Source organism: Periplaneta americana, chromosome 1 (genome assembly GCF_040183065.1).
Source record: "Periplaneta americana isolate PAMFEO1 chromosome 1, P.americana_PAMFEO1_priV1, whole genome shotgun sequence".
Classification (NCBI taxonomy): Eukaryota; Metazoa; Arthropoda; class Insecta; order Blattodea; family Blattidae; genus Periplaneta; species Periplaneta americana.
Window position 1 is genome coordinate 122,364,011 of NC_091117.1, and position 25,689 is coordinate 122,389,699.

Here is a 25,689-nt window from a genome sequence, read left to right on the forward strand (position 1 = left end):
ATCCAAAATTGTGTATCCTGCTATTTTTTAAATTCAACTATTCGGAATCTTTTTTATTGTTATACATCAGACTAGAAATAGTTAATGTTTTGTGTACTTTCATTTTAAAATAGTTGTTATGTGTTACAAAGTGTTCATAAGATTTCTGTGAATTTTTTAAGTTTTCTGTGTATATTTTTCATTAGAATATGATTATGGATTCTATTTTCGTAGAAATAAAATCTATACCCGATATCGATAAATTAAGAAGTAGGCTATATAGCGATAAATACAAGGGTGTAGTGGTGCCAGGGCACACCAGGGTGCCGCCTCAGTGCTTATTTCTGAAACTAGGGAGCGTCCTGCTTCTTTACTTTTACTTTTTAAAATACTGGTAATAATTGTCTTACTTGCGTATCACTCAGCTTCGTATTTTACGTGTAAGTAAGCCTAGGGATTAATAGTAGGCCTATGTATTACAGTAGGGAATTAATAATAATAATAATAATAATAATAATACAGTATTTAGGCCTACCTGCACGCTTAAGCCTACATACAGTTACAATACCCTAATCTTTTTTCTACTCTTTCTCAAACAACTTTACTCAGTGAGCCATAATTCTGGAAATTGTTGCTGGTAAGTTTGTTCTCTTTGGTGCGCTGAAGTCTCTGTGACTGTGATTCTCATTACAATAAGTGTTAAACGGAAAGCTCTTGTTGCGATGATATGTCATTCAGTGTAAATTGATATTTAAATGGTCTTGAAAATATTTATTGTAAGGTTCATGTAGCCTACGAGGTAAAAAATTATAAAATACTTTTTTTTTTTCAAAAGAATTAAGTATGTACCGATACTGTAGGCCTAAATGTTTTTCACATATTAGTCTATATTCATTCATTCATAGTGTTCTGCCCAAGGGCAGGTCTATATAATGAGTAATATTCTACTACTGTCCATGAAACGTAATTAAATAAGAAAATGATAATAGATACTGTATACAAGTCAAAATTAGAATACCAGTACCCAGTACCTGCTTAATGCGCAATCCCTGTAAATACGCGGTTTACACGCAGTTCCTTGAATAATGTCTTGTCGGAATATTACCATGATATTAATATTATTATTATTATTATTATTATTATTATTATTATTATTATTATTATTGTTATTGTTATTGTTATTGTTGTTTTCGTTACTATATTAATATTACTAAACTTTTCGGGAAGTGCCCTGGTTCCATTTTATTTACGACTACACCCCTGAATAAATAAATTTTTGAATAAGTAGTCTGAATAATATAATCTTATGCAACCGCATTTGAATCTTTGTGGCATAGATTAAAATCAGGTATGAGTTGGTAGAGTTTTGTAAATACAATGAAATAATATTCTGTAACCAATGACTTTCTCCCAATGAATATGATACAGTATTCCTTTTATTACTTAAGGCCAAGTTCACCAGTATTTTCAAAACACATGAACACATAGCATTTTCTGAAGAAAAATAGACATAATAGCCAGCTTTCAATAAATACAGGATGTTATAGTGGGCAGGAAAACCTCTCTCATTTTTTACATTTGTGATTTTGAACCACATAGCTTCAAGGCAAAGTCACTACAGTATTTCAGCACCAATGATAGACAGGAAAATGTAAACTTGCCGGAAACAAAGTAATAATAGCCGTAATTTAGTTATTAAAGTGCGATTTAAATGTAGTTGAAAATGTCTTTCATTGTAGTTAAAGGTTATATTTATCAATTCTTCACATTTTCAAAAATCATATCTCAAACATTAAAATCAAGATGCACTCTATATGTTCCTCCAAGAATTTCGCAAATATCATTAATGTCATAAAGCAAAGTGCCTGCATGTGACACTCTGCAGCCTGACGAACTATAAATTGATATTTTCTGTATACTGATACTCTTTTTGTGTTGGTTCCATTCCCGAATCTCTTAAAAAATTTTGTAACATGATTTCTGTCTATCCAAATTAAACAGGAAGTGAATACTTTGATTGATTGATTGATTGATTGATTGATTGATTGATTGATTGATTGATTTTCATTAGAGAGCACAGAACTGTATTTTACAAAGTTAGGTTTAAACAGAAGTATGAAGGAAACAGAATATTACATTGACATGTGTAAAATGTAAATACAGCTGGTTTCTTTTGTTAAGAGGAAATTACAAATCACCCCAAAATGTGTAAGTAGAATAATATTATATTGCTTTACATTCAAAAATATATTTGTAGTAAGATTGTCAGACTTGTCTATAAATATCAGGTAATAAAATCACAATCAGCTTCAACTTCATCATGGTTGGTTGGTTTTCATGTGTAGTCAAATAAGACTTTCAGATTCTGCTATTCTGTCAGTGTAAAGAACTTCAAAGAATTTCAATTCGCCTCTTCAGCTAGAGAAGTGTGATGACAAAAATTTTGTCGATCACTACTCTAGGACAGAGTGGAGAAGGAAAGACCTCTAACGAAGAATTCCAAATTGTAGAATTTGATACACCTCCACAAATGCTGTTGCTTTGTCTTTTGACTTACGTCTTTTGACATTGCTTTGCAAATGCTTTGAAGTAGTATCACCTACTCAGCAAAATTGTCAATTGCTTTTGCTTTGTCTTTGGCTTACGCCTTTTAACTTTGCTTTTGCATATTTCTGACAAGATTACCGTTCCACGACTTTTTCGTCGTGCTGATGAGAACCGAATAGTTCGAAACCAGAGATTCGCAAACTGGGTCAAAGAATATCATCCCATTTTGTTTATCACAGGTCAAAACCTTTGGAAGATCCAAAGACTGCAAAGGATAATACCAAATGCAATCAAAAGATCAAACCTTTGGAAAAGACCCGTGAAAACACAAACTTGTATTTTCAAGAGTGTAAACTCTATTTATTGTTTTGAATTTTCTCTGTTTCGGCTTCAATTCGCCTCTTTAGCTAGAGAAGTGTGATGACAAAAATTCTGTCGATCACTACTCTAGGACAGAGTGGAGAAGGAAAGACCTCCAACGAGGAATTCAAAATTGTAGAATTTAAAGAACTTCATTTCTGAATTGGAAGCACTGATAAGACCAAATTCTGTATTTCCTATAATAGAGTAATGGGAACGAATGATGACTGGCAAAGTTCAATTTTTATGTGGGTAGGAAACCGTCTGTAGATTTTGCTTGGAACCTTCTATTTCAGGACGTGTCATAAATCAAACTCTTCAGAAACCTACCAGTTCTCAACAAGATGAACTTAATTACCGATACCTATTTCCCTGCTGAAGAAAGCAATGTTGCGGATTTTAACTTCCTTCAAATCCATTCTTTCACGTACCTATATGTGAACCTAATGACAAGCATGGTAAACAATTAACCTCTAAGAAAAGTTAATATCCAAATAAGTAAATATGTAAAGCAATTACCAGTAAGTGGTTTATGGGTTTTTATTTAAGTAACTACTAGTGTATTTTACAATGAAATTGTTCATAACTCTACATTGAAATATTTAATTATTTTGAAAAAAATAAATGCTGATACCTTTTTTTCCAGATTTCCAGTAAAGAACTTCTTTATCTGTCTTGCTACATTAATTTGCAATGGTGTTACATCAGGTAACATTACCCATTCATCTCCTGGCTCATTACAAACATAATATACCTGAAAAAATAATATTTAGACCCTTACATTAGGAGGCCTATACTAAATAAATGTGGTGCAAAAAATATTTCTTTAATATAGTATTCTGTCTTTGCCAGATCTTTTGCAGCCAGCATTGTTGGACAAAAGATTGATTGAACACATGGTAGGCTACCGATACCTTTAGTTTATTCCTCAGTACGAATTCAAATTCTGTGACTAGAATTTGGCACTGGTACTATAGGATCAATTAAATGTACTGTGAATGTATTCAATCTTCTGTCCAGAAGTGATGCATCAATTCCGTCTTGATAATATCTAACAGCGGCAGAATGATGTGTAGGTGAAAGTTAAGCTAGGATACACAAGTTAATAACAGACATATGAAATCACTAGGATAACTCTGGTACTATGTGTCACAGACATCAGGGCTAGCGCTCACTTAGCTAAACCCTCATCAAAACCTCTCTAACCTTGTCACAAACCTCACTATCACAGCTCTTATGGTTGAGAAGTACTGGTATCATATAATGGTGTACCCGAACTTATTATTCTGTACACAATGTTATAATTTTCAGAATTTTTAAATTTACTTCGAATTAATTGTATGTAAATTAAGGCATATCAAAAAAGTCTAATTTTTTACCCAAAATAAAAAATCTAAAGATTTGCAAAATTGCATAATGATAGCAACGTTTCGTACAACATATTTTGACCTAGAAGCATTGTAGATATTATAACTTGTATTTCACCCAGACACAGACTGTAATGCGAAATGGAAACTGGAGTTTTTCTTTTTAATAACTTATGAGAAACTAAAAATTGTAAAAAAGAAGTGACTTAAGCCCCATTGACCATGCACCAAAGGATTATGAAAATAGAAATTTAATATAAATTTTACCGGTATTTTATGCTTTAGACCTCCTCCACCTCGATGTAAATCGCAATTATAGACCTAGTTGTTGCACTGTTTATAGTAAAGACTACAAGGAACTTTTGTACATCCTTACATTTTGAATTTCGGATTTTTTTTTCATAGCCCTATTATACATCACTGTATTTATTTGGCAGTGTGTGCCATTTCAATGACAGTGAAAATTCTTTGTGCTATTGAAACAGCTAAACAGCATATTTTTGTGCTATGAAACTATAATAAATTTTATCTTACTATCACACTTGGTCTTGATTATATTATGTTTTAAGTAAGACAATGTTATGATTTAAAATATTTAAGACACGTCCTCCACTCCCCTCATCTGGCACAGACTTCAACTTTTACTGGTACTTATTTGAATAACATCCCAATAGAGCATTGTCAAGATTCATCATTGTTCTTTATTTTGATTTTGATGATTGAACATTGTTGAAGGTGATCTTATGTTATTCTTGAGTCAGAGTTTTTACCATATTGTAAATCTTCTATTTTGATTTTGTGACACACAGCTGCTAACTATTCATGTTGAGTAATTAGACTAAAAACGGCTACTGCTTTCTTCTTGGTCATTCGAATGCAGTTTTCAAGTTTCTAGTGGGTCCCTAAAATACTTGTCTGTTATGATTTAATATTTTGTTTCGATCCACCTAAAATAATACTATATATTTTTCTATAGTAGAGACATTTCATTTCCTAGCAATTAGTTCATGTTATCATATTGTGAAAGCTATGTAGATTATTTCAGAATAACTTTTCATAAATTTATGGAGTAATGGAGGATGCTATTGGAAATATTTTTTGTTAGGAAACCCATGGTCGGAAATGAAAAAATATATTTTTGAATTTTCATTTTCGAAAATTTTGTTCACATACATATGTTGAAGAAAACTTGGAGATCAAATGCCAAGCAGTGGCGTAGCATGAAATTTTGAGCAGGGGAAGCTAACTCAAGTTGTCTTTCATGTACATATGAGAAAACGTATTACAAAAATATAGTCTTAACCCGTAATTGGTGAGGTGGTGGCTGTGAGTACCCCAGCCATTGCAAGAAAAGAAGCCTGTGCCAGGTGGATGTGGGGAGATATATATATTTTTTTCATTGCTTATTATGCTGCCTGCTTCCCAAATTTTGAAGAAAACCTAGTTAAAATTAATAAAAGTACTTGATTATATAAATTAAAAATTCAGTTTGAGTGCTACGATACAAGTTTCTAAGTTGGGGTAAGTGCAATCCCCACCTCACCAGTTACGTGACTAGAAAAAAACCTCACCACTTACGGTTAAAATAAATAATAGCCAATGTCAAGTCAGCAGTTCGAAGATTGGTTGGAACCTCGTAAGTAACATGAATAAGGCATGACCTCAAATGGTACGTAGTAAAATATGATTCACGGTTTACACATACAGTATCTCTAACAAATATAGTATAGTATAACATTAGCTCACTCCCTGTCATGCTCAGAGAAATCACAATATTAACGTTCAATAGATACAGTATTAGTATCATTACGTAAGTATGCATCTGTGTTTTGGTTGTGTCCTTTAGTGACAGTAAGGGAGTCGGTCATTTTTTTCTAAGTCACACTTTTGTTCGTAAGTCAGTCTTGATAATAGAACTTTCCCAAAAAATTCAAGTAAATTAGTGTCAGGAACTGTTATTTCACTCATTATTTATTATATCAGCCACAATGCACACTAACACTTCAACTGAACACAACTCACGAAAGGGATAACTCGGAAACTGAATTATTTTCAATGTAAAAGCTAGCTTCTTGCGAGCCTTGCGACCAGGGTAGTATAGTTAGAAAGGGATGGAAAATCTGCGGGGTGGGTTACACAGAAGAATGAGTGAAAGAAACCAGTATGCTTGGAAGCTGATGTGTGCAGGCTTCTTGTTTATTGCTGCATCACAAATCATCTTGAGCTGCCGCATCACAATATTTAACGCATAAATATAAATTCTATTAAAATTAATAAATAATTTTGTTCATAAACTGCAGGTTATTATGAAATTATTATTAACTGAGGAAGCTGAGCTTTTTAGCTTACATTGACGCTACGCCACTGAGCCAAGCTTGGTTTTTCAATGCCAGATATTTCTTCTCAGGAAGTAATTTGTAGACCTCGATCAGATCTGTAGGACTTCTACGTTTATTTGGAGATAATTATATGTTTACAGTGGATATTTGTTGGTTAAATGGAAACTACGTGAAGGGAATCTATTTCGTTTTTAAAGAGAAATGTTTTCGTCATAAATACTTCTCCTTCACCTCATTATCTTACTTTATTAGGTTTGGAACGTAATCTTGAAGTCCTAATAAAATTGTAGGAATGAAAGAACACATAGTCATGTACCCTCTTTCTTTCTCATCCGAGTTAGGGACCAGCTATGGCGAAGTTACTACATGCTACGATCTTATTTACATACTATATAACAGAACATACTGATAATGTGCAGGCGTTCTAATTTATGCTTATGAAAATAATTTACATATTTACAAAAGAGCAAGACTTGTATTATGCATGAAATTACATATATGCATCTGAGTCACTACTATTGCTGCTCCTGTCTTCACCCAAATTGATAACAAATCTAGCTACTTTCTCTTCTATTAATCCGTAACATTTCTCTCCCACCTTGGAAATTTATTGCTTCCCTCGTAACCTTCAATAATTTCTTCAATGTCGGAACTTTTTTCTTTCTCGTATCTTTCTTCTTAAAATACATCGGTCCATATCATCTAAATGAATTAAAGATTCCCTTGGTCTGTTCTTCCCTGGTGATTCTAGCTTTACATCTCCTGCACAGACTCCCTGTCTCCTGATTTTCTTTATTTAGTGCTCTGACCTGCCTATATGAATTACATAAAAATGTTGTCAGTATTAGTTAAGTAAGTAATTTTAATACGTAATCAATTGAAATAAAATAAGCTTCACCTGTGATCATAGCTGCTATTTTCGTTGCCTGATTTATAGGAAACAGATATTGACCTGTTTGTTTCTCTTCATCTAAAAATGCTATTACTTGCTTAATAATATTTTTTTTCACACTCCGTGCTACAGTAGGCCTATTCATGTTGAGTTGACAACACTGGACTGCAAGTGCAAATAAACTGTCCCGCAAGAAGGCTCAAAATTGTGAATAGTGGGGGAGAGAAAGGGAGAGAGATAGGAATGCAGGGAGAGAAATGAATTACCGAGACTGGGAAGGAATTAGGGTTCAGTTCGCATATCTTACAGAGGCACAGATCCTATGGTTCGACAATATCATTCTATCTCTTGTGAGTAAGCATGCAAATTTAATGTTAGTAGCGTTTTTTTATTCAGAGCAATTTACTGGTATCCAGCACCTTCTTGTTAACTCCTTCACCAGATAGTTCTGCGGGTACTTCAGGAAAAGGTTTGTATGTAGACTTAGGAATAGGAGGTAATGGTATCTGCTGCTCCTTTGCATCTCCACTGTCAACATCTTCATCTTTTACTTCTTCGCTCACTGCAGAACTACCAAAAGGTTCCTCTAGTTGAGGTTCAGTTTGTTCTTCACCTTCACCTTCGTCCCCTTTCTCTGCTTTTCTTTCTGCCTCCTAAAATTATATAAATGGAAAAGTACAGAAGCAGGAAACATCAAAATACAATGTCCTTAAAATTGAACAATCACAAACTCTGCTTGAGAATTTATTTCAGCCTGGTCCATAATAGTGTCTTAATCAGAAAATTATATTCGTAAAAAAATTAGCAGGCCAGTTACATCCCAAGCAGACAATTCAGAACTCGGAAATGGAATAAATTGTTCTTTTAATATATGATTTTCACATAACACAATCTCCATTTTAAGGAATTTTAAATGAAGCCATCTACATTTGCTTGTGTTTTCAATAATCTTACCTGATTTCGACGTTCATATTCTTCTTCTGAAAGATCTGTTTCGACTATATAGTAATTTTTTTCTGTGCCCAATATTTTGCCCCAGAATCTAGAAAAGTATTTAAGAATTACATTATTAAAATATGCATTCCGCAATAAAAGTTCATGACAATAAAAGAAAATAATTTAACAAATATATTACTAAATAATATGTTGCACAATGAAAGTTTATTGTTTAATAAGAGAATGTTAACAGTGAAAATTAATTCCTTAATGAGAGAGTCTGACATACGGTAATTAAATGAAGGGAAAGGGAGGAAAAACCTACAATCGAGAAAAACGAAATTATACTTTCAAAACCTTATTTGAAAAAAAAAATGCATTGAATAAATGAAGTTTCAAATGTATTACATGAAATAAAGCCTGATCTGAAATCCAGAATTTCATCAACATCGAAGGAAAGCTGAAAAACCATTGAGACTACCAATTGTCCTAGGAAAAACCAGATAAGAGGCAAGAACTATGTTAACCAACAGAACTTCTTGTGGAGATTTCATCACAGTTATATTTATAATAAAATAATTGTAATTAATTATTATTGTTTTAGTTGTTTTTATGATAACTATTAGTATACAGGATGTCTGGCCTGAAGGTATACATAAATAATGGGTTATAATGCGAAAAATTGTACATTATAATATTGTAACATAAAGTGCAATCGATAGAAAATCTCTCCGAGATTTGTTCTGTCAATCTGCCACTTGCAAGATCATTGTTGCGTCACTTGCCGTGCAAGTACAGAAACGAAATAAGAACAGGTTATGATCAGTCTTTTCCCTGTCAGTCAAGATATAGATGCTTCCAGTCAAGTAGAAACTTCAAAAGTAGTGCGAGACACAATGTTGCCATCACCTTATCATATTTGGCCTTTCCTTTTACATGGGTGGATTAGAGTGCCTGCTTCACTTAGCATACTCGTATAAGTTGCCATTGGAAAAATGATGAGTTTAGAAGGAAGAAAAACATATTGTAGCGAAAAGAAAAAAAAAAAGATTTGCAAAAGCAGTCTAAAGATGAACTGGGCTTGGTGATAGATAAACCAAAACAAGGGATTGAAAACACTAATAACTAATAATGGTACTATTGCAAGGCGTTTCTTTGAGAATTGAAATATTTCTGGCCGAATAACTGAAATCAATGAGGTAATTATTTCCCAGACTGCTACAAATTATTTCGTGTGGTCTAGTGATAGCAGTAAATCGGTTGACTTACGTCGTTCCCTCACTGTTTCACTTAACTTACTTATGGCTTTTAAGGAACCCAGAGGTTCACTGCTGCCTTCACATAAGCCCGCCATTGGTTAATCCAGCCTCTACCATCATACCCCACCTCCCTCAAATCGATTTTAATATTATCTTCCCATCTACGTCTCGGCCTCCCCAAAGGTCTTTTTCCCTCCAGCGTCCCAACTAACACACTATATGCACTCCTGGATTCGCCCATACATGCTAGATGCCTGCCCATCTCAAATGCCTGGAATTAATGTTCCTAATTATGTCAGGTGAAGAATAAATACATGCAGTTCTGCATTATGTTACTTTCTCCACTCTCCTGTAACTTCATTCCTCTTAGTCCCAAGTATTTTCCAAGCACTTTATTCTCAAACACCCTTAACCTCTGTTCCTCTCTTAGAGTGAGAGTCCAAGTGTCACAACCATACAGAAGAACCAGTAATATAATTGTTTTATAAATTCTAACTTTCAGTTTTTTTTTGAAGCAGACTGGATGATAAAAGCTTCTCAACTGATTAATAACACCCATTTCCCATATTTATTCTGCGTTTAATTTCCTCCCGAGTATTGTTTACATTTTTGTTACTGTTGCTCCAAGATATTTGAATTTTTCCAGCTCTTCAAAGAATAAATTTCCAATTTTTATATTTCCATTTCGTACAATATTCTGGTCACGAGACATAATCATATACTTTGTCTTTTCGGTATTTACTTGCAAACCTATCTCTTTACTTGCTTCAAGTAAAATTCTCGTGTTTTTCCTAATAATTTGTAGATTTTCTCCTAACATAGTCACGTCATCCACATAAACATGGAGCTGGTGTAACCTGTTTAATTCCAAACCCTCTCTGTTATCTTGGACTTTCCTAATGGCATAGTCTAGAGCAGTGGTCGTCAGCACTCGCTGAAATGGGTAGAGTGTATGGAGGGTAAGGAACTCTGCTCCGTCGTGCACAAGGGATTGAGAGACAGCATACCCGCCAGCAGCCACGAAGCCTGCTAGGGCTGTGTCTTATCCGTGGATAAGAGATGCTAGCCCAAGCATGCAGTGTATTGATGACCGCTGATCTAGAGCAAATCTAAAAAAGTAAAGATGATAATGCATCTCCTTGCTTTAGCCCGCAGTGAATTGGAAAAGCATCTGACAGAAACTGGCCTATACGGACTCTGCTGTATGTTTCACTGAGACACATTTTAATTACTCAAACTAGTTTCTTGGGAATATCAAATTCAATAAGAATGTTGTATAAAACTCCTCTTTTAACCGAGTCATATCCCTTTTTGAAATCTATGAATAACTGATGTACTGTACTTCCATTTTTTCTGCAATATATGTCTAATACAAAATATCTTATCAATAGTCGATCTATTACGCCTAAAACCGCACTGATGATTCCCAATAATTTCATCTACATATGAATATTGGACAAAATTTTGTACCACGTCAACAAAAGTGATATTCCTCGAAAGTTACTACAGTTAGTCTTGTCCCCCCTTTTAAAGATAGTTACAATTATGGACTCCTTCCATTGTTCTGATGCAATTTCCTTTTTCCAAATATAGTAGTAAGTACAAGTATATAAATTTCGCTAGATAATGCGCTTCCATCCTCTTGTATTAATTCTGCTGGAATTTGATCAATACCTGGAGACTTGTAATTTTTCAGCTTTTCTATCGCAATTTCGACTTCAGAAAGTGGGAGTTCGGGTATAAATGGCTCAGCAGTTTGTATTTGAATTTCGTCCCGATCATTTCTATTTGGTCTATGTACATTTAGTAGTTGGCCTAAATAGTTTTTGCATCTGTTCAGGATTGAATGAGAATCTGCAAGCAAGTCGCTATTCTCATCCTTGACCACATTTACCCTTGCCTGATATGCATTTTTAAATTCCTTTATGCTCTTATATAAATCTCTAATATATTTATTCTTACTACTTATTTCTAGCTCATTGAGTTTTTCTTCAATTAATCTCTCTTTTTATTCCTAAGTGTACTACTTACTTCCCGTCTTTGATTAAAATAAATATCTTTATTCGCCTCAACTGGACCCTGTAAGAGTTTCAATTTTTCTTGTTTCCTTCTTTCTACTACCTTTCATCAGACCACGGTTTCTTCTTTTAGTTTCATAATAACCTATGCTCTGCTTGGCTGCAATTTTTATACGATATTATTTATTTTTATTTTAATGGTTATTTTACGACGCTTTTTCAACATCTAGGTTATTTAGCATCTGAATGAAATGAAGGTGATAATGCCGGTGAAATGAGTTCGGGGTCCACCACCGAAAGTTACCCAGCATTTGCTCGTATTGGGTTGAGGGAAAACCCCGGAAAAAACCTCAACCAGGTGACTTGCCCCGACCGGGATTCGAACCCGGGCCACCTGGTTTCGCGGCCAGACTCGCTGACCGTTACTCCACAGGTGTGGACTATACGGTATTATCTCTGATATTTTCCCACATGCTAGTTACATATAATTCTTCCTCAATTTCGTTGGAACTTTCTAAAGCAGCAAACCTATTTGAAATTTCGACCTGACAATATTGTTTAGTTTCTTCGTCCTTTCATTTCGAAATATTGAATCTCCTAATATTAACTTGTTGCTCTAATCACTTGGCTACTGATAGTCTTTCTCTTAACTCTCCAATTACCAAATAATAATGGTCAGAATTACAGTCTGCACTCTTGAAGGTTCGAATGTCTACTATACTAATATATCTTCGTTTATCTATCAAGATGTGATCTATTTGATTGTGTGTCAATCCCTCTGGAGAAGTCCAAGTATATTAAATTTATATATATCCCTATGGAGAAATGTTGTACTTTTGACAATTACATTTTTGATGTGGCAAAGTTGATTAACCTGACGCCAATGTCATTACTAGTCATGTGTAGGCTCTCTTTTCCAATAGTCAGTTTAAAAATATTCTCCCGTCCTACTTCAGCATTGAAATCTCTCAATAAAATTGTCAGATGATATCTAGATAACTGATCAAAAGTGTGTTCCAATTCCTTATAGAAGCTACCCTTTATATACCAGTAATCGTCTTTCTCTACTGTAAGGGCGTGAGCATTTATAACTATAATATCGCACCATCTACCTTTAAGTACTAAATACGATAATTTGTCACTGATAAATTCTACTTTTACTGCTGATTTTATTCTTTTATGAACAAAGAACCCTGTTCCTAATTGATGATTACTGATTACTATTTCCTTTCCCATAATACAACAAGTAATGTCCTATTTGTGATATGCCATTCCCATCTAATCTAACCTTCTGTACTCCCGCAAAGTCTATTCTATATCTAGCTAGTTCCTTTGATACTAATATGTTTCGCTTGACTTACTTGTATTTTCCTAGTACATCGAAATTTAGGAGGCAAATAACTCTTGAACAAACTGCTACTTTCCCCATTTCATACCTCTCTTCATCATGGATCGAATGTAACCACTAACTCAATTAAAAAAAAAAAGTGACACCTGGTTTTTTCCCCTTACTCTTCAAATGTAGGTATCGCTTATAAGAGAATGTAATCTAATGAAAGTCCATCACTTACTGAGAAATGTGACACAATGGAAGTTGATTGTTTAATGAGGAAATTTTATTTACTTAGTGAAAGTTTTATTACTTAATGAGAGAATGTTACATAATGAAAGTTTATATTCTAATGAGAATGCTACTTTATGACAATTTAGTACATACTTAATGAGAGAATTATACATACCTGTAGTACAAATTTAATGAAAATTAATTGCTTTGAAAAGAGAATTTTAATTAGGCCTCATGACAGCTTAATGAGTAAATGTACTTAGTGAAAGCTTCTTATTTGTTGGAAGTTCATTAGGTACCAGTACTCAATAAGATGATGATACCAAATAGGCTTGCATTACTTAATGAGAGAGTATTATTTATTGAAAGCTTATTACTTAATGAAAGTTTTATTACCAATGAAAGTTTGTTATTTAATGAGAAAATTTTATTTACCGAAGTAGGCTAAATGATTATATTGCTTAATGAGGAAATATTATTCAATACTTATTTGCTTAATGGTAGAATATTAAGTAATGAAAGTTATTTATAGAGATATTGCTAAACTGTAGTTTGTTATATATTACCACTCAGACCATTAACTCTCGTGTCTTTAAATAAATAGCCCAAATGTAAAGACAGGGAGTTTCGCAACTTGCGAATGCTTAGTTTTAATTCATTATCTTCACATAAGTGAAATGGAACAGATCAACAGTTAATCATAAACGGTTAATGTTGGTGGTGGTGGTGGTGGTGGTGGTGGTGGTGGTGGTGGTGGCAGTGGCAGTGGCACTACTGACAATGGTGATGGTAGTAGTGGCAGTGGTGCAACTGGTGCACTGACAGTAGTGGTGGTGGTGGTGGTGGTGGTGGTGGTAATGATGATGCGCAATTAAGAACATCATATAAAAAGTCATCAGCTTATTTCAGTCGGCTGAGATGCTTGCCAGCCGATCCAGAGTTGCGTTCGGGCATGAGTTTGACTCCTGGTTGGGTCTTTTCCGAGATTTTCCCAAACTGTAAGGTAAATGTCAAGTAATCTATGGCGAATTCTCGGCCTCATCTCGCCAAATACCATTTTGCTATCACCCAATCCTATCGATAGTAAATAACCTAGTAGTTGATGCTGTTGGTCATTAAATAACCAACAAAAAAAAATTATATAAAATCACCTAATTTTTTTAAAGCGCTGATTCAGCCGAAGTTTACGCATCCCAAGTGCGATGAGAAACATTTCATTTCGTGGAAGCCCTATTCCTCCATTTTCAAAGTAGAATTGTGTTTCCATCACATCAGTTTGTATATTTTCAGTTGGCTCATCTTCCTCAAGTACTTCTGCTTCTTTTTCTGGTGGAATCTGAAAAGTCCGGGAATTATATTTTATACAAGAAATACCTGACCCTTAAAGATTGTTTACTTTACTTTATCATTATACGACCTCTAATGAGAAAGTACTGTAATGCTGTAAGAAGCAGGGGCGTATTTTGCGGGCTACCGGGGCTACCGGTGGTAGCCCAAGGAAATTACAAAAGAAAAAGTTTATAATATAACATAATATAATAATTTTGTATTATTAGTTTTACCATAGTAATTAAAATTAAAGTAATTGTTAGATATATTTTGTGTAATAATAGGGTCAGCGGTAGCCCAAACCCTTTAACCAATATACGCCACTGGTAAGAAGTCAATTTTGATATTTTCAGTATATCAGATGGTACCGAAAAAGTTGTTTTATGTCTGTCTGTCTGTCCATCTCTTGAAATGTCGGACAAATTTTGTTCATATTCAGTATCTGTATCAATTCATTCGGGAATGGTACATATGAAATGTAATCAGGGCTGTCTGATGATTTGTGAGGCCTGGGGCAGAAATGAAGCCCAGGCCTCTCTAAATAAGGCAGAAATGTGACAACAATAACAACAATAATAATAATATATAACAACAATAATAATAATATATAACAACAATAATAATAATATATAACAACAGCAACAATAATAATAATAATAATAATAATAATAATAGAATCAAGGGTAACAATCGACTTAAGGCCATCCAGCTGGATACTTATCAGCCATTAATGTTATGACAATGGTAAATCTTAAATTTGAAATATTTGGAATAATCCCGAGCTACATTGTTTTATCTAGGCCTAATATTAATAGTAGGTGAAGTAATAGAATCTGAAAGACTTGTACATTCACCACTGACGCTATTAATAACTGAGAAATTACTGTCTATGTTAAAATCGCCAGTAGACTGCCCTGTCACAGATTCATTATTACCTGCGGAAAGAAATTATTAATTGTCATCTTTGAGAATTCAAATTACCCCCCCTCCCCCAAAGAAACGATTCTCTCTCCGCCTATGGTTCAGATCATAAGCACTATTAAGCTGTGGGCAAATGTTCACTTTCCCTAAAATATTGAACTCTAGGAGAGAATAAAAGTGTGATTGCGCACTTTAATATTTAGCCTATCTATTTTATGACTTAAGTGCGTCAAATCACTGACACCAAGCTTTACCCAATTAGGTTTGCCACTTTGTTTCTCAATAACAAGCATGGGAAACAGAACAAACAATTGGTCGCCTCATAGCCGCAAATACATGCATTTCTTTCATGAACATCACACTCAAATTTTCTTTTAAAATCTCAATTTTTTTTTATTACCTGCACAATATTGAGCTGAGAAAATAGCAGTTTTTCAACTCGCTAACTTTACTAGCCATCTTTTACTAATCTTGGCATGAATGGCATGTGTTCACACAGTAGCTTATAGGGAAGCTATCTCCATCATCTCGCTTCTAAGTCGGCCAGTCTTTCTTCCACTGACGTGTCATAGCATGTGCTCCTAAGCAGACGAAAAATAAATGCTATCTTTCTGCCGCAATGCAAGAATGTTTATCCTTTTAATAGAAAAAGGAGCATCTTCTGCGGACCTCTGGAGAAAGATCTAAGGAAGAGACTAGTGAAGTGCTTTGTGTGGAGTGTAGCATTGTATGGTGCAGAAACATGAACATTACGACGAAATGAAGAGAAACGAATAGAAGCATTTGAAATGTGTATATGGACAAGGATGGAGCATGTGAAATGGACGAAGAGAATAAGAAATGAAGCTGTATTGGAAAGAGTGGTTGAAGAAAGAATGATGCTGAAACTGATCAGGAAGAGAAAAAGGAATTGGTTGGGTCACTGGCTGAGAAGAAACTGCCTACTGAAGGATGCACTAGAAGGAATGGAGAACGGGAGGAGAGTTCGGGGCAGAAGAAGATATCAGATGATAGACGACATTATGTGGATTGCAGAGACTAAAAGGAAGACAGAAAATAGGAAAGATTTTAGAATGCTGGGTTTGCAGTGAAAGACCTATCCATGGGTAGAACATGTATGTATGTATGTATGTATGTATGTATGTATGTATGTATGTATGTATGTATGTATGTATGTATGTGTATATGTATATAATAACAATATTGTGAGAAAAAAGAACAAGAAAGAATAAATCAAATTAATGCAGAACTCGAGATAAAGTTTCTGCTATCATCTTTGTGTATCCCTATAGTGCGACTACATTTACACTTCTGGATTTCAACACACAAATATGTGCGTGCACGCGCATACATGCACACACATACTCATTCTACTTTTAAGTATTGTGATACTTTGTTCAGAACTTAATTTTCCTTATTAGCCTGTTTGTAAAGTCTGTTCATGGTCAGCCTCGAAACTTGAGAAGAAATTCACTAATGATATCGGTATATGGATATCAGTATGGATATGGATTGCCTTTTTTAATTGGTTTATTACGACGCTTTATCAACTGCGATGGTTATGTAGCGTCTGAGTGAGATGAAGGTGATAATGCTAGCGAAATGAATCTAGGATTCAGCCCCGAAAGTTACTGAGCATTTTGCTCTAAATGTGCTGAGGGAAACCCCGGGAAAAAACCTCAACCAGATAACTTGTCCCAACCAGGATTTGAATCCAGGCCCGCTCGTTTCATGCTCAGACGTGCTAACCATTACTCCACGCCGAAACTAGTCGCTAACTTAATGCACCGGTACCATAATAGTTCCATTATTTAACACAGTGCAGTTATAATAGTTGTTAATTTGATAATTTTAACATTATCATTAGCAATATAGTCTACTAGTATTAAAAGAATATAACCAAGAATGGATGAAGGAATTTATTTCCTTCTCATTCTGTTTTTTCCGAATCATAGTGATGACAATAGGCCTACTCGGGATATATTGGTCATCTATTCAATCTTTATTCACTTTTGCTTCATGTTTTTCACTTCCTAATTAATAAATGTTAATAAAAATGAATGTGTAGATTTAAGCATTTGTATGTTTTAATAGAGAAAAAAACACCAAGCACTCAATCTCTTTTAATCAAACCTCAAATAAATTCATCATTTTCTTCGCAGACTCCAGTGGACCAGGTGGGACATACATATCTTGCAAGCGATCTGTAGCAGGTCGAAATCTTTCTTCTTTCAGGTTACGGCTGTATTCTTCAAAGTAATCAACTACATTCTCTGGTTTTTCTTCTAGTATTTTGTTGATCAGTTCACTTAAGTGATCATACCTAATTAACAAACAAAAATGTATTCTTAAGAGATGATATTAGACTATATTTTCGTAACGATATCGTGTAATATTTTGGAAATTCAGTGTACAGCGTATAAAAGGGAGAGCCGTTTCCGGAGATGAACTTCTTAACAGTTCCTATTTTGTTTATTAACATTGGTATTCTAGGCATTAGTGGTTTCTGGCCTAGTTGCAGATTTGCGCAACCACCACCTTTATTACATTAATTTACTTGAATTGAGATTAAATTGCTAGTTATCCCAGTAGCATTTAAATTAAATCTTTCGAAGCAGCGATTCATTTAACAGCGACGTAATATTCGTTTCCGTTCAGGTCACCGAGGTGTGGCATTTGCTCTGCCACCCAGCTGACAATCGAAATTCTCGTCTGGCATAGCAATTTCACAAACGAAGGCATTAAACTATGTATTGCGAATTGTACTGGCAGTCGGTGTGCAAACTAATAACAAATGATTTCTGTACATAGTTACATTCTATTCGTAATTTAATTTTAAAAAGAACACCGTCTTCATTTATCGTTAGGCTACTTATTTATTTCCGTAGAGGTAAATCTATGTTACATTGTATGAAGACCATTTTCAGAATAAAAAATTTGTAGATATAAGTTCACTCCAACTCCCTATAAATTACTCTATACCAGGGACAGGCAAACTTGGCTAAAATAGCCAAATACGTCAGCATAACGTATTATCTTTTCCCCCACCACTACAGCACAGGAACAGCTACCTGCGGGCAAGGGCGGCTCCTTTGAAGGTAACAGGGTCACGCGCCCTCCCTTCCTGCCATTAATTTAGAAGTAAATGTTTGTATTTAATGTTATTAAATCAAAATTTCCTTACTCGATAAGATTTTCTTTTCAAGTTACTTTCTACTTTGCTTCAATCTAATAGCACGCGTTTTGTAGAGATTCAGTGGTTAGGAACGTTATCCTTTTATAGAGATCCAGTGGTCAGGAGCTCTAGCACCCAATGTCAGAGCTGCCAGTATAATAGAGATACATTGGGCATGTTATCAGAAAAATACATTCGTCCTTAAAGTGGATGCAGGGGCACTGGCTGACTGCGAGCGAGGTGGGTGACATTGGTTGGAGGGTGAAAATTTACAACCTTGTTGATCCGGAAGATGATAAACTGTCTCACTTCAACTGAGAGAACGTTTGTCAGTGAAAAAGAGATTTGTTGAGTTCGTGCTTTTGGTCTGTGCGGCAGAGCGTGTACTGGCTTTAATTTACAATACAAATATAAATATATTACATTAGGAAATTGCTGGTCAGTAAAGTTAAGAAATGTAGTTTATATATATATATATATACAGGGTGTTAAAAAAATACGGGGCATAATTTCAGGTATGTATTTCCCACATGTAGACAATCAAAATAGTTCATTACAACATGTGTCCGGAAATGCTTCATTTCCGAGTTATGGCCTTCACAACATTGAAATTCACCGGAACGTTTTTCTTTCCGCAGGTCGTTGTCATTACAGAAGATGTTGAAAATGTCCACCTCCTGCTCGAATACAGACCTCACATCGATGTCTCATTGACCTGCGAACACGATCCCAAACTCCAGGAGTATTGCGTATGTCCTCAGAACATACCACAATTCGATTCCGAAGGGATTCCAAATCAGACACCGGAGACAAATAAACCAATGATTTTAAATGGCCCCACAAGTAGAAATCGACAGGGTTCAGATCAGGTGAGCGTGGAGACCAAGCAATTGGGCCACCTCTACCTATCCATCGATCAGGAAACCTTCGATCCAAGTACCGGCGAGCCGTTCGACTGAAGTGTGCAAGAGAGCCATCATGCAAGAAGTGAATGTGTTGACGATTGATCAGTGGAGTGTCCTCTAAAACATGAGGTATGGTGTTTTCCAGGAAGTTTGTGTACACCTGCCCCGTAAGTCTGTTTACAAGTACATGGGGTCCAACTAATCGATCACCAATGATACCGACCCACATGTTGAGGGAGAACCGCACCTGGTGATGAGTTGGAACAGTTGCACGTGGGTTTTCATACGCCCATACATGCTGATTGTGGAAATTTGTTATGCCATCTCGTGTGAACTGTGCTTCATGTGTAAATAATACTAAGGCAGGAAAGTTCGGATTTACACCATACTGCTGCAAGAACCACTGACAGAACCTAACTCGTGCAAGGTAATCTGCTGATGACAGGGCCTGTACACGTTGCAAATGATAAGGATACAATTGATACTCTTTCAACAGCCTCCAGACAGTCGTATGAGGAACATTGACTTGCAACGCTACCCTTCGTGTGCTGATAGAAGGAGTCATGTTCACAGCCTCCAGAATCTCCTCCTGTACTTCTGGAGTTGTAGATCTTGGTCGTCCCCTTCCCAAACCAGGAGAGTTAAATTGTCCATACTCGCACAGACGGTAATGGAGACGTACAAATGTCTTCCGATCTGGAAATTGTCGCTGTGGGTACCTATCCTGGTACAAACGACGAGCCAGCGCAGCATTGCCGTCCGCCTTACCGTACATGAAGTGTATCTGTGCCAGCTCTTGATTTGAATACATGTCTCACAGTCTAACGCCTACACAACACTGAATGTAACCTTCGCCTCGGAATGAACTGTCAGAGTGCCCTCTTAATGTCTCCTTTGACGGCAACGACCTGCGGAAAGAAAAACGTTCCGGTGAATTTCAATGTTGTGAAGGCCATAACTCGGAAATGAAGCATTTCCGGACACATGTTGTAATGAACTATTTTGATTGTCTACATGTGGGAAATACATACCTGAAATTATGTCCCGTATTTTTGAAACACCCTGTATATATTCGTTCTTAAATGAGCTCCGTGTGCATAACTTGCGATTTTATATTGTGTGGTTAGTGTTTTATAAAGAATGGAATTAAGTATTCACAATCAAAACATCTAACACATGCGGACAGAATTGCTGAGAAAGAACAACAGTCGAAAATGAGCGTTGTTTTTCAACCCTTAATCGTACGATTAAAACATTTTTAAGAAATTCAATGGGAAATGAAAGCCTGACTGCATTAGCTGTGCTCTCTCTGCAGAAGAAAGTGATTCGTTACATTCCTGAATTCAACAAGAAGGTTATTGACGAATTTGCTACAGCTAAAGAGAGGTGAGTTCATTTGATATAGCCTACAAGCGTTAAGTTTTCAGGTACGTGTACCGGTATTAGAATATTTTATGTTATTTTCTGCTTATACAGTGTGTTGCATTGGGGTTATCTTTGTTTATGTGCTTTTTACGACCCAATATTATGCAATCCTCCAATTTGACTCTTCACGAGCCGCCACTGCCTGCGGGACAGAGGACAATAGCGTGTGTGTCACATCAGATGAAGGAACAGATGAGTCACAGCGAACTGTTTGATTTTCCATCTCTGAAGGCTTAGGCTTAGGCTTTGCCAGATATTTCAGATGAGTACATGACCGATGTAAAGAATGTGGTAATGTCCTTTAAAAGTTACAAGAAGAAATTTAAAGAGAAAAAATTTCAAGGTTTCAGAAATTTAGATAAATAATTTACTTTATTTTGAAATCCCTTTGCAGTAGAAAATATTGAGGTTCCTTTTGAGTTAGCCTACAAACGGAAGTAATTGAACTTAAACATGACATGCACATAAGGACTGAGTAGGCTACTCGTCTCTTAGAGAAAAAGATTTATTCAGGAAGTTGCCGAACGATAAATGCCCACATAAACATGATTTTGGAGCTATGTTAATGACAATATTTGGATCTATGCAGTTTGTGAGAAATTCTTCTTACACCTGAACATCACGACATTTTCTGTAAGATCAAACATAAGCAACAGAAATTTGTATTCGGCTCTGCGACGTGGGACATTAAATTTTATTCCAAGAAACTCTTTAATAAGTCAGAGAAAATGCCAATCTCCTTTTCGTAATATTAATACTGTGTACCACATTAGGGCTACTACAATTAAAAGGTTACTTTCATAAAAGCAACTGATTAACAATTTATTTAATGCAGAAATTGTTTTTAATTAAGTTTTACGTTCACACTATTGTATGAGCCGTTCAGAGCAGAAGTGGTGTAAGTCAAAATTGAGTAATGAGGTTTAAAGTAAAAATTCTGTAAAATACAGCGCAAAGTAGCAATTAATATGTCCTTCGTGCTATCCACTGACTATTAATAGATTAAATAAATTGAATATTAATTGCTACTTTACGCTGTATTTTACAGAATGTTTACTTTAACCCTCATTATCCATTTCTGACTTACATTGTATATTGTATTGCAGCAGCTAAAACATTTAATTGATTTTTTACGTTTCCTCAATGGTTTAGTTTAAACGTTCTGTTATTTTGTATGATTAAAACCAGGGTGCGAATTAACGGGGGGATGGGGGATTTCCCCCTGTTGGAAAGTTATCCCCCTCACGTAAATTCATATTAACATCCCTGCCAGGGATAACTTTTATCCCCCCCCCCACAAAATACAATTGTTTTAATACGAGTATACTCTCTAAAGTATAAAGTAAGCAGAGAAAATAATCTATGTATTATCACCGACAAGCTGACAACAATCATTAACTTAGGAATTACACATCTTATCTTAAGCCTGTCCATGGATATTTAACTCATTCAACTCAACTATTTTTAAAAATGTGATACAGAGTTGAGTTTATTCATTACTTTATTATTATTTCTTCCAATGTTTACATTTCATTACAGTAATGTCAACAACATTATTATTATTAATAATAATAATAATAATATTATTATTATTATTATTATTATTATTATTATTATTATTATTATTATTATTATTATTATTATTATTATTATTATTATTGGGTTGTTCTGTATGGTTGTGAAGCTTGGACTCTCACTTTGAGAGAGGAACAGAGGTTAAGAGTGTTTGAGAATAAGGTGCTTAGGAAAATATTTGGGACTAAGAGGGATGAAGTTACGGGAGAATGGAGAAAGTTACACAACGCAGAACTGCACGCTTTGTATTCTTCACCTGACATAATTAGGAACATTAAATCCAGACGTTTGAGATGGGCAGGGCATGTGGCACGTATGGGCGAATCTAGAAATGCATATAGAGTGTTAGTTGGGAGGCCGGAGGGAAAAGACCTTTGGAGAAGACGAGATGTAGATGGGAGAATAATATTAATATTGATTTGAGGGAGGTGAGATATGATGATAGAGACTGGATTAATCTTGGACAGAATATGGACCAATGGCGGGCTTATGTGAGGGCGGCAATGAATCTCTGGGTTCTTTAAAAGCCATTTGTAAGTAAGTAATAATAATAATTTTATGTATGGTATTCTTTATCGGGATTCTATCCCCCCCCCTTCAGAAATCTTAATTCGCATCCTGATTAAAACTAAAATTTAAAATGATTCAAACATATATACCGGTAATTATTGTTATATTTACTAATATGCCAGTTAATAAATATACCATTATTTAAATATTTATGCTTGAAACAAATATTAATACAAATGTCGTAATTCGCCCAGAAAAAAAAAAGAGAAAGAAAAAAACGATCAGCGGTATTATGACCGACAACTGCTTGTAGTGGATTGCCCTCTCTCTTTCTGTCAAACCTGTTTTCAATTCTTTTGCTTGTCCTCCCTACTTTTCCTACCGTGCCCATTGATTCTAGGTTACCTTAACTTGCCTCTGGAACCAAGTCTCGTATTTTTAAACCCTTCGGAGAATAAGTTCTTAATGAATTTTTAGACGAACAAATCTAAGTTAGGCTTCCATCAAGCAGAAAGAATAATCATTAGTCTTACCATGAGCACATCCCATTGTTCATCAATAAAGATTAATAAAGACAAAATTACGCGTTCAGCCTTGCTATTAATTTCTTTTCAATAGATATCACCTCTCCACGATAAGAATTCTGGAGGCTCTGAGTGACAAGAGTAGGATTGCGAAATAAAAAAATGTTATTGATCTATGTATGGCGTTATACGTCGACGTACATATATCGGGTGCTTAAATTTAAAACAAGTTACTAGTCAGCGATGTATGCAATGAAGGGGAATAGCAACTGATCACCCTACCCCATTATTTTCTAGCTTAGTTGCCCCATTAGAGATGCCTTATAGATGTCACTTATGAGATTCAAATCTGTGTTCGGACAGTTGACTAAAAAACAATAAATTCAAAATTGTAAGGAAGTAAGTTTTAAAAATCGCATTTTGACAAATTGAAGAGGTGGATTCCAAACTGGCCTAAATCCAAATGACAAGTTAAGAGAAAGATGACAAAAACTGATAAAATAAAATTGACATCTTTAGATCCGTTTGAAAAAAAAAAACATATGCAGACACTAAGCCAAGACTTAGAGAGTAAGTTAAATAAACTTTTACACAGTTATATGTAGGCTTGTAAAGGATAAATTAAAACGTGAATAAAGCAGGTTAAAATCTAAAAAAAAAAGGACTTGGAACACTTTGGAATCCATCTCTTCAATTGTAGACTAATATCCGCATCACAATGCCTAAAAAAATATGGCATCCAACAGTGATTTCTGGTAAGAAATTATGCTACTTTTTGTTAGTATTAGCTGCATTATAACAAATATTGTTGGAATATAAGATTGCAGGTTAATTGTAGACTAATTTCGCGCAATTGATTTTTTTAATATTCACATAATAGTGAAATAGAATGAAGGGCTAGACTTTCAACATCATGCTCTGGATGTTCGATCAAAAATACAAGTTGGTCTGTTATAATGCAATATGTAAATTCTACAGAACATTTAATATTACTTTGTTGACTAGATATTATAGGATAAGGACGGATGAATGGATATATTGGCCGGGTGAGTGGGTGGCTGGATTTATGGAAGGATGGATGCTTCAGTTACAGTAGGTACTATGTTACTTACAGGCTTACACCTTCTACTTTGCTAGGCTTTTGAAGAAATGCTTTTGATCGAATTTGATCTAGTACTAGGTTTGGCGTTTTCAGTATTTCAAGCCATTCTTCTTCCTTCTTATTCACTACATCCAGCAGGTCAGAGACCACATGTTTGACGATCCTGTTACTTGAAGGTTCTTCCATATCCAAACGTGTATATGTTGTGGATCTTTGTTGCGAGCCAAAACGTCCCTCTGATTCTCCACTCGCTTTTTTCTGCGCAATATCTGAAGTATAAGACATTGTAGAGGATTTTCTTACTTGATTCGCATCATAACTTGAAGTAGATCCTAGTCGACTTCTTCGTTTTGCCATGTCTTCGCTTGAACTTGATACTTGACTGAATTCTTCTTCCAGTTCACTGCTATCAATACTGCTTCCAGATCTCTGCGACATTTTGCTTACGAAATGTATAATTATATATGGTTATATTTAGAATACAAATCCAGTTGAGTTACATTCAGGTTATGTTTACTTGAAGCATAAGTAATTCAATAATATGACAGTTGTAATCATTCAATTCTTTTAGTGTATGTAAATATCTATTTCATACGAATAATAATTGTTAGCAACGATACAACTTCAAGTAACACAAAATAAAATACTGGTTAATATAATATGACGATATTCAGAAATATTGTTAACTTTTATCTTCATACCGTTTTCCAGTCAGGAGGCCATGATTATTAAAATTCAATAACATTATTGCCAGCCATAGCCTTCATAATTTGTAAGTAATTTGTACTATCACAGTCTAATATAATACAGTCACGAAGTTCAATACGTAGGGAATATGCATCCATAGATAGTTGCTAACCACTAGGATCGCTACGTACTATCGCCTCATCACAGACAATGCGAAATAGTACCGGCACAGTCTATTGTTCCCAGTACCCTCAAGAACTCAAGCTTCGTGACTG

The 25,689-nt window shown here is 35.0% G+C and overlaps 1 protein-coding gene across 1 annotated transcript in view; it reads right to left on the minus strand.

The window, feature by feature from the left end:
• Rsph4a (Radial spoke head protein 4a) overlaps positions 1–25,165 on the minus strand; it is a 48,532-nt gene extending 23,367 nt beyond the window's left edge. The window contains exons 1-6 of the mRNA XM_069843722.1: positions 24,738–25,165; positions 17,645–17,834; positions 14,413–14,597; positions 8,439–8,526; positions 7,904–8,137; positions 3,521–3,640 (exon numbers count right to left, since the gene is read on the minus strand). Coding sequence (XP_069699823.1) covers positions 3,521–3,640; positions 7,904–8,137; positions 8,439–8,526; positions 14,413–14,597; positions 17,645–17,834; positions 24,738–25,165 — 1,245 coding nt within the window. The remainder of the gene's footprint in view (positions 1–3,520; positions 3,641–7,903; positions 8,138–8,438; positions 8,527–14,412; positions 14,598–17,644; positions 17,835–24,737) is intronic.
• Between the last annotated feature and the right edge of the window lie 524 nt (positions 25,166–25,689).